Source organism: Salvelinus fontinalis, chromosome 38 (genome assembly GCF_029448725.1).
Source record: "Salvelinus fontinalis isolate EN_2023a chromosome 38, ASM2944872v1, whole genome shotgun sequence".
In the NCBI taxonomy this organism is placed as follows: Eukaryota; Metazoa; Chordata; class Actinopteri; order Salmoniformes; family Salmonidae; genus Salvelinus; species Salvelinus fontinalis.
Window position 1 is genome coordinate 24,793,864 of NC_074702.1, and position 10,935 is coordinate 24,804,798.

General features: G+C 41.8%; 1 protein-coding gene across 1 annotated transcript; it reads right to left on the reverse strand.

Moving 5' to 3' along the window:
- Positions 1 to 8,904: 8,904 nt before the first annotated feature.
- LOC129837635 (lipid droplet assembly factor 1-A-like) lies at positions 8,905 to 10,717 on the reverse strand. Its single transcript, XM_055903948.1, has one exon. The coding sequence runs from the start codon at positions 10,607 to 10,609 to the stop codon at positions 10,166 to 10,168; it is 444 nt and encodes a 147-aa protein (XP_055759923.1). The 5' UTR covers positions 10,610 to 10,717; the 3' UTR covers positions 8,905 to 10,165.
- Between the last annotated feature and the right edge of the window lie 218 nt (positions 10,718 to 10,935).

Genomic DNA, 10,935 nt, shown 5'->3' on the forward strand with positions numbered 1-10,935 from the left:
CCAAAATAGAACTTTTTGGTAAAAACTCAACTCGTCGTGTTTGGAGGACAAAGAATGCTGAGTTGCATCCAAAGAACACCATACCTACTGTGAAGCATGGGGGTGGAAACATCATGCTTTGGGGCTGTTTTTCTGCAAAGAGACCAGGACGACTGATCCGTGTAAAGGAAAGAATGAATGGGGCCATGTATCGTGAGATTTTGAGTGAAAACCTCCTTCCATCAGCAAGGGCATTGAAGATGAAACATGGCTGGGTCTTTCAGCATGACAATGATCCCAAACACACCGCTCGGGCAATGAAGGAGTGGCTTCGTAAGAAGCATTTCAAGGTCCTGGAGTGGCCTAGCCAGTCTCCAGATCTCAACCCCATAGAAAATCTTTGGAGGGAGTTGAAAGTCCGTGTTGCCCAGCAACAGCCCCAAAACATCACTGCTCTAGAGGAGATCTGCATGGAGGAATGGGCCAAAATACCAGCAACAGTGTGTGAACACCTTGTGAAGACTTACAGAAAACGTTTGACCTCTGTCATTGCCAACAAAGGGTATATAACAAAGTATTGAGATAAACTTTTGTTATTGACCAAATACTTTTTTCCACCATAATTTGCAAATAAATTCATAAAAATCCTACAATGTGATTTTCTGGATTTTTTTTTCTCATTTTGTCTGTCATAGTTTAAGTGTACCGATGATGAAAATTACAGGCCTCTCTCATCTTTTTAAGTGGGAGAACTTGCACAATTGGTGGCTGACTAAATACTTTTTTGCCCCACTGTATATGTGATCGTAAACAAATGTAAGCAAGGTTTGAAACTATTATGTTTTAGTCAAATATATCAGTTTGGGCTTCAAATTTGCAGTCTTCAAATGATTTGTCATTATGTTCTGGCCTCCTGACTATCCGCTCAAGAAAAAAATCAGCCTGAGGCTTAATGTAGTTTATGATCTTTGGCATATAATCTTTCATTGGTCCCATAGATTCATTCATTATCCATTCATTAGGGATTATAACTTTCTGTATCATTGTTCTTATAATGAATATGTTCCTAGAAATGATCCATTTAATATTCTGGGTCTTGGAAGTCATGGGAAGTAAGACCAATAAACATTGTGTTATCCTTGCTGCTGTTGCTTGTGGTGATTATTTTTGATAAAATATTGCTCAGTTGGTTTGGATATCGTGCTGGCAACGCCATCGCTATGAGTTAGTTCATTAGCTACTCACTGAATGTGAATGTGATTTTATTATTCCTATCTGGGCTGTTTTGCTATGCATAGAAGTCAGTGCTGCCTGCATGTTCATGTGATGGCATCCCTTGCCTTACCCTGTGTGGAAGGCTCTGTGAAAGGCTCATTGTCAAGGTGATGATTGCTTTGTCAACTTGTCTGTGACTGAGAGGGCTTGAATGTTGGCAGCTGTGATCTGAATGGGAGACTGTCTATGTGAGAGAGGGGGACAGAGAGAGAGAGAAGTAATGTGTAGATTACTTTGTCATTCTCTCTGCCATTCGGCCATACACACACACTCTCACACACACACTATATATGTATGAAAAAACTCCCGCCAGTCTAGTCATTGTGAAGCACAAGCCTGTGAAATCTGGCTTTCGTTTCATTTGTGCATGAAGGATTAGGACAGGGGCAGACTGAAGTCCCCATAGCTTTGTAGTGGCTCCATTGTCTGGTGGCAAACGTCAGGGAAAGTTGTGACCTGTAAAAGCAAGGGTTCAACTCAAAGGACTGATTCTTTTGGTGAGGGGGATGCTGGAGAAAATATATTTTGATGGAGGCAGCTCAAATCTAAATAGGCTAGTTGTGAAATATTTTGTTCACTTGTTGTCTCACCAACTTGTTTACTTTGAACTATGTTTATGAAAAATGACACATTGTTTTGTCCGGAAGGTCCCTCTCTGTTTCGCATTGATTTTCAAATCAGCCTGTCATAAGGATGTCGGGCCTAAAATGAAGTTGCAATCCATGAGAGGGTTCTTTTGAGAGGTTTGTGTAATGTGCCATACGATACAGAAGTTAATGCAGTTGCCCCTCTTGACTTTGTTCTCTTCTTTGTCCCATTGCATTTCATTCTTGTTCCATACAGTATGTCACTAATGCCATATCTAATGGATGTGATTGTAATCACATTGGATCATAATCTAACTTTTAAACATCAGTGTGCAGAAGAAAGTTTTTGACAACTTAACCCTAATTGCTAATGTAAGTCACCCTGGATAGGAGTGTCTTCTAAGTGACTAAAATGTCATTCCATTCCAGTTGTAAGGGGTAGACATCTCAGAAATGGGTTGACTGTCAAGGTTGACATTTGGCAAGCCTTTTCTATGAGACACTGTGGGGGCACCCTAATATCTGCAAGGTAATTCAACAGCCGTGCCATAAAGACTTTATAGGAGGAGTTCATTAACTACAAAGAACATTGGGATTGAATAATGGAACCAGACGCTTTTAGCAGAGTCTAGGAGGGGTCGTATTGATGTTGCCCAATCATTTACGCCCACCACCGACTGGCCAGGGGCCCTCAATCTGTTTCGATTGCCGTGGCACTCAGGGATGCCCTCACTGTAGGAGCCCTTTGCTTTCAGGCTGAGGCTCTCTGCTTCGGTACTCTGGTGTACGAATGCGCCATCTGCCCCACAGCCACATTAAAGTCAAGATAAGAGAGCAAATGATTGGGTTCAGTGGAGTCTGTGTTTCATGGGTCTGCACTCAAGCATACCCTTTATCTTTCTCAGTGTCTCTCTTTTTTTTAACGGCAGTAAGAGGAGATGTCTAGTTAATCTCTCTCACTCTGTCCTCAGCTGTCGGCATGGAGGGCTAGGAACTGTTAGCGGGCTGACGGAATCTCCGAGAAATAATTACATTATTTTCAAACCCTTATCTTACAGGGCCAGGGCTTGATTTGTAGGCTACAGCTAGCAATTTGAACATTAGGGTTGTGTTCGGCTTTGAAGAAAGTTGTTTGACCAAAATGTGTGTGCTAAAGTAACTTGCAAGAATGGTCCCACTGGGCAAAGACGTCAATTCAACCTCTATTCAACGTTGTTTCCACGTCATTTCAATGAAATTCAACCAGTGTGTGCCCAGTGGTGTACTTTGAATTAAGTATATTGATCTGTTCATAGTAAAGGTTTCATGGTTGATCAGCTTAATCAGTTTTGAAACACAGCTGTGATAGGTCAGCTAGTGAACCCAAATATACAATATTACAAAAGACATGAACTACAATGATAGTGTAGTTTCATATGAAGTAGACACGGGACGGGACCCCTTACACTCTCTCTCTCTCTCCAAGTGAAACCTTGTGGGGCGGTTATTGTCCTCTGACCCCCTTAGTCATAAATCAAACTAAATTAAAGTCAGGAGCCCCAGTGCGTCTGGTGCCCCACCTCTGGTAACAGAGCCTGGCCCAGCCGTTGCCCCTGCTCTCCCTCTGCATTCATCACTGCTTCTCTCTGGTGTGCTCACTCATCTGTGTCCAACACACTGGAACACTCCTGTCTAGGAAGGCGCAACAGGCAGGCAGGAAAACCCTGTTATCAGGAGGAAACAAGGGGATTCTTCTTTTCTTCAACTCAGGTTTCTTCAGATTTTCTATCTTTCTGTCTCTCTCTGTCTCTCTCTCTCTCGTTCACTCTGATGGATCATATGGCAGCAATTACTTTATGTTGCAGTTAAGCCTCATATCACTTTCTCCCATTGTTTTCATGAACCCTTCACTCTCAACTCACCCCAAATTCTTCAAGCATTCTCCACTGCTTGGAGTGAAGGCCAAATTAGAGTTATTTGCGAAATCACCATAGTACACATGTTAATATGCTGTTCATCAGGCCCTTCACGTTAGGTGTCGTTCTATGAAATAGACCCAAGACCTTCACAATCAGGATGTTACCAAAGAATAATGGACAAGTAGCAAGTTGCTAATTAATTGAGCCAATTTAAATTGAGCAGAACAATTGTGACCTATCCAGTGTGAAGACATCCAGTATGTTCAGTGCTTGCCTAGAAGCTGCTCTATGGCATTGAGGAAAGTGAAGGGCCTGATAAGCTGTAGGGGACTCCCTAGTAAAGCTGTGGTTTAATCTCCCTAGATATGGCTGATAATCCATTTTAAAAAGGGTAATATTCTCAGTGTTACTGATGATTTGCGACATCCTTAGTGTGGACATGTGACCCAAATGCAGCTCTCTGACACCACTGACCAACACTTTCATATGAATTCAACATTTCAGTATGTTGTAAGCTGTTAGTATGTTCAGTTCAGTATGTTGTCAGCTGTTAGGTGTTGTTCTATGAATTAGACCCAAGACCTTGAACACACCTTGGTTTGTCCTTGATTGCAATGAACATGCTAACCCAAGCATGAACAGTCCAACAAATATATACATTTTTAAGGTCTACTGTAAGAATAGGTAGAACTACAAGTGCAACTACGTGCAGTGAGAGGACTGAGTGGATAGTGATTATCTTGCCTAATGCAATTAGACTTGGTATGCTAAAATGGACATGCATCCAATAGTTGCTGCTCTGCCAACCTGAGACACACAGAGCTCCTTGTGATCGTTATGGCCGTTTTTCCTGATCTTTTCTGTGGAAAACCATTATGATTTTCTATTGTATGAGCACAGGTGGTTCCTGTTCAATCTGTTTCCTGCTACTGCTATGGTCACAGTTATTTTCCTGCTTTTACCTCTCACCACTTCCAATACGGTAGACCTTTTCTAACGCCTTTACACAAAAGCTTTTTTTATTTCTTGAATTGATATACACACATAAAGTAGTATATTGGGCTTTCTTACGCCATAATTGTCACATCTGAACCATAGAAATACAATAACTCTATTCTATTTCATGTGTTCCTTATAACCAAAGAACGTCCCATTGAATGAGAGAACGTCAAGATAACTTGATAAAAGTTTAATTCGTCTGTCTCTTTGAAAGGGACTTGACTCTCCGCAGCTCCATAAGAAGCTGCTCCGCCCAGGCGCCCACCATGGGATCAAACAAACAGATTCCTTTGAGCAGTACTTTGTTCCAGAAATGAAAGCACAGCGATAATGACTTTGTGATGGTAGTTGAAACTCTAGCCGAGCCTCCCAGTGCCAGATCTGAGGCTGTAGACTGGAAGCTCATTAGCAGTATATATCTCTCTGGCTGCACTGACTGAACACAATGTAGCTTTGTCTCTATGCAGTCCGGGTCTTTGATACAGTGAGGCCCTGTGCTGAGAAAGACAATCTGACTCAGGATGGAGACACTTCAAAAGAGGGCTGGCTCCACCTTTGGCTCTCCCTGAAACCACAGAGGACAGTTAGGGGTTGTCCATCGTCCACCCTCATCAAGGGCAAGGCCAGGTCAGTACCTATCTCCCCTTGAACATGAGCTCAATAGAGATCGTAATTGTCATACAGATTCCACTAATGCAGGTGCATTTCATCCTACATATGTGGTCTCAGATGAGATGACTACAGGTGCAATACCACAATTGTGGAATCTGGTACTTCACTTGGATGATTTGGGAAGTTTTGATACCCCGCTACTAACACTTCACTTCTTCACTGGAAGGCTGACATGCTTGTTGACGTTGATCTTGAAGTGTGGCCCACTCGCTCTGGACAACACAATAGCCTGGCAGGTAACTGGAAAAGTTTGAATGAGAGGAAAAGTGAATGATGCAGAAACAGGAAGGCAATTGGCTAGCAGATGGCAAAAACACTAACTATCTGTCACCGGGGACAACATCCCATTCCATACTGCTTGAGGTGTTGTTTATGTTGTATTCTGAGCCGTGGACCTTAAGACAATGACAATTGGCATCTTGATTACTCAGACAGTAAGTGTGCAAATGCTGTTTTTTAATGCCAAAGTTATTCTGCATCGCTGTTCTCACAAACACCCAGAAAATAATGATAATTGTATTGAGTTGGGATCAGCAAAAACTTTGATAGAAAGTTGAAGAAAAGTACAAGCCAAACCCTCTAAAACCCCATATTACTCACAAAGAACATACATGTTTGTATTTGTTGACACTTTGCTCACTCCTGAGTATTATTTGAGTTCAACAGTCTCCTTGTCCTCACAATGGACCCCTCCGGTGGGAGAAGGCATGGCGTGGGTGGCTGGTGTTATGATTTGGACCAGCTCTGCTCAGGACCGGTTTCACTAGAGCAGGTGCTTCCTTGTACAAAATCCTCACCAGCTGCAGAGCACACCGGTCACTGAAGGACAAACAACAGGCATGTGGAGAACGGGAACTCTCTTGGCAGGAAAACCCATTGCACATAATCCCTCATCAACTATTGTTAACATCAGCATCGCAGCGTTTTTGTCATGTGAGGGCATACCACCGGAAGGCCCGGAGATGATCAATGATAGAAATACAGTGCCCTTTTATTTTGGCATAGAATGTAACATTGTTGTGGACTTGCTGTAAGTCTGGAAGAAATATTCATGGTCTGTCATGACAATAGTCAAGTCCACATTTCATCATTCCTAAACAAAGCTGCAAGACCAGAATATAAGGAAGCAGTCTGACTTTGAACCGCTTAGGGAAATCCCTGTCCACATACCACTCAGATTCCACACAGTCTATGATGCTTCGAGCCATTTGAATTTCTAGTGTGCCATCAATTGTTGCTTACATTAGTGGATGGTGTCCTATTTCTGTACTGTTGCTAATGGAGAGAGGGAGAATGTGGGCTAGTTTTGTTCCCCCATCCGCTGTCCTGTCTCACAGTAGGGGGATACCCATTCCCCCTTTTCTCCCCCTCTCCCCATTCTCTTTCACACTCACCCACTCCACAAGCAGAGAGACAAGCGGTGCTATAGGCTAGGGAAGTAGGCCATAACCCAGCCAATAAAACACGTGTCCATGCAGAGCACATGAGGTTGGTGGCACCTTCATTGGGGAGAAAGGGCTCGTGGTAATGACTGGAGCAGAATTAGTGGCACGGTATCAAATATGTGTTTGATGCCGTTCCATTTGCTCCGTTCCGGGCCATTTATTATGAGCCGTTCTCCCCACAGCAGAGCCTTCACTGATGCAGAGCCAGAGATATGTGTCCTACCTGGACTCCAATACAAAGAAAGATATTCTGAGCCTCAGGGACCTGAGGCACTCCCATGCTAGTAAAGGAAGGGGTGGAGTAAGTTTGTGTGATATTGTGGTTATAGAAAAAGATCACCTTCACACTACAACAGAGAGGTCACAATGAGGATTGTGTTACTAATCATACCCAATTTACCAACTAGCCAAACATTTGTTGAGTACTGTTTATTCGCCATGGACACAAGACGTGATATGGTTCTCAGTTATCTAACAAACCTTTCTCATAACACTCAGCAAATCAACAACTTCCTCCTGGCACTTATAAGAACGAGCTTTCTCCAGAAATGGGGATGTCCTTTCTGACGGATTGCAGGAGGTCTCCCTAAATGAACGCTTGAATTATGCAGTGCTACATTTTGACAGGTAATTTCCTGTTAACCCAATCACTGGACAGATTAATGGACCTTTAGATCTATGGGAATGAGGCTCTGTGGTTCACATTGTGGACATTGACTAATTGAGATCTGTCAGCTTAATGGGAAAGACAGTAAAGACAGTAGATAATAAACAATCTCAAACTGGTTTATTGCATTTTCAATGCATAACAAGTCTGCCCTGTAAGTTTAAAGGATAGTCAATGCTCACAATGATTTGGTTTAGTCATTCAGGAGCACCTCTGTGAAAACAGCCCTCCCTCAAAACAGTAATGACCAGCTACACCTCGTAAGCAAACAAGACTCCATTCACTATGAGATAACCCGCCGTGACGTCATTAAACAAACAACAGAACCTAAAAGTAATAAAACTCTTCCCGATGTTTTGTTGACGTTGTCCTTACCAGTGGGTGTTAGCTCATCCACAATGGTCAAAGTCTAACTCTAAACCCGATGTTTTGTTGACGTTGTCCTTACCAGTGGGTGTTAGCTCATCCACAATGGTCAAAGTCTAACTCTAAACCCGATGTTTTGTGCCATGCAGTCTAACACAACAGTCATTACATGTAGTCATGCTAAACATTGACTCCTACAGGTACCTACCTGCCTGTGGTGCCATTCAAAGAGAATATTATACAGTAGGCCTCTGTCATTTTCAGCTTTGCCAAAATTACAGTTGTCAGTATGGTACTTTTGAGTGTAATGACCCAGGATTAGAACATCAGGTGTGTGTGTCTGTTCTGTGTTGCGTGTCCTGTTCTTCCCATTTATTCTACAGTTTATACATTCAGAATGTTAGCACTCATGCATCATTCTAGAAATCATCACCATGACAACCATTTCTAAGTAATCCTTTGACAATACATATTGCATTAGCTTCATCACATCTGTAGGCCACTGACTGAGCAAAACAAAGGCCACTAGACAAGACTGTAAGGAGGCCATCTTATGTGAATCAAGTGCAAAACCAGCTATGTTGAGGGCTTGTGTGTCTTCTGTTTGTTGTTGATTATTGGCTTGGTTCTGTGTGTACATTTTACATTTACATTTTAGTCATTTAGCAGACGCTCTTATCCAGAGCGACTTACAGTAGAGTGCATACATTTTATGACATTTTTACATACTGAGACAAGGATATCCCTACCGGCCAAGAGCAGACGCTCTTATCCAGAGCGACTTAAACATGACAATACAGAACATTTAACAAGAACTGCTCAAGGCCAGAACTACAAATCTGTGAAGGGTCAATCATTACAAATGAGCACACTTTTGTACATTAGAAAAATGTCTTACAATACTGAGACACTGGCTTTCTAGAGCAAATCAATTTAGTGCAGTTGAAGTGATTTACTTTAAACATTCCATCAAAGTAACATCTCACCACTAACCTTCAGAGAAAAGGTACATTCAATTGAATACATATAAAAACACTTTATTTTTGATACAAATCATCAGTCACTATCATCTCTATTAGTGCATACTTTACATTTCTGGTTTACAAAAACAGACATGACCTTAGTCACAGAAACTAGCTCCCACTGTTCAAATGGACCACAGATTTTAAACGTAAAAGACTGACCTGTTATTAATCCTATGTGGATCAAAACTAGATTAACACATTTAATGAAATCTTTGGCAAATGTACACATTGTTTACAGAATACACAGATTATTGTCAAATACAATGTAGTAGTAACATGTATATTATTTGCACTGCTACCTGGTCATCTGTCATGTTCTAAATGGGCTTTGTTTAACAAATCATTTCTACCATTACAGGTTCTTAGTCCCCTCTCCATTGCAAATGATGAGGACAATAAAAACCAAGGTACATTCATTGCATGTAACATCTGACAATCAGACTAGCAACCGATAGCAGCTTGAATTTCAACTGTTTATGTATAAAATATACATTTTTGTACTCTTAACCCTTAGAAAGATCAAGAAAATAGAGATATTAGTACAAATGCTATAATGCAATAAAATAAATCAACAATCAATGTGCCTACATTGTCAGGTGAAATTATACAACCTCCAGAATCATATAAAGAAATATTAATACTTGTATCAATGGTGATGATTCCATTGGGCTGTTTGGATAATAGATTTTTCTAGTTAAAGGCCCAGGGCAGTCAAAGACATGATTTTTCTGTTTTATAAATATTTCCAGACTATGATGTTGGAATAATACTGTGCAATTGTGAAAATGATGCCCTTTCAGTGCAAGAGCTGTTTGAAAAGACCACCTGAAATTTCAGCCTGCTTTGGTGGGCTGCCTGTTGACATCACTTGGCGTTAAATTAGTTAATAGACCAATAAGAAAGTGAGTTCCAAACATCTCTGACAATAACAGATATTGTTCAGTTTTTCCCTCCCCACTTAGACCTAAACAATTATTGCTTGAGAACATGCTCTTTGCTAAGAAGCAATTTTTGTTTGTTTTAATTTAAAACAAATCACAGTAAGGTACTTAATTATTAGCCAGAAATGATTTGATATTGAGATAAAAACAGCTGCATTGGGCCTTTAATGAAAAGTCAACCTGAGGTTTTACTCTATCTAGTTCTCGAGTCTAGAGGAACCTCTATCTGCCAGTGAGAGGACTGCAGTGAAAGTGATCAGTATACAATTGTGTCTGTAGAAGGCCATCTCCATCACTGACGCTGCAGCTCCTTATACCTCCGGCTTCCCATAGGCTTCTTCATCTTCTTCTCCATCTTGTTCCATGACTGTTACATTTGTCGCAGGCTCCAACCTATAGACTCGGTACCTACTGACACGCTGGCTGTAGTAGAAGTTGAGCACATTGTAAGAGGTAATGTAACAGGCACCGAGGACCAAGGAGACCAGGATGGAGAGGATGGCCAGAGCAGAGAGCACACACAGCAGACTGACCCCTCCCAGGGATAGCAGAAACACCTCCAATAAAACTAAACCCACAGTGGCACCAATGAATGTAACAGTGGCAAAGGTCAGGAAAATCCCAATGGGTACAGTGGCCATGGCGCCAAATACCAACACAGCCATGGCTAAGAATGGGTGGCCATTGAGGTACTGCCCCATTGATGTGTTCATCAGCTCTGCCACCTTGGGGACATAGTACAGGCTGTCCATCATGCTACTCAAACTGCCTCAAAGCTGCAGTAGCCCTTTGGGGATAGTTGTCACATTGTTGCACTGCATTGTTTGGTTTCTTCTTCTTCTATAATATTATGGCGGTCCGCAAACAAACGTTATCGTGTACAGTTGTTTGGGTGTCCACTTTCTCACTGAGTGTCTTTCTTTCAACAAGCAGCTCATTACGTCTGTGGATCACATGAAGGAGGACAAGTGAAAAGAAAGTCCAGGATGGCCGATCAAAGAAAAGAATGGAGGAGAAGGTGACAAGTGACAGTGACGGGGAAGATTACTACAGAACAGAGGGAGAACGGATGAAGAAAGCA

What these genes read in the sequence shown, in the direction of transcription:
- LOC129837635 (XM_055903948.1), bottom strand. Translation starts at nt 10,609, where the DNA reads ATGATGGACAGCCTGTACTATGTCCCCAAGGTGGCAGAGCTGATGAAC.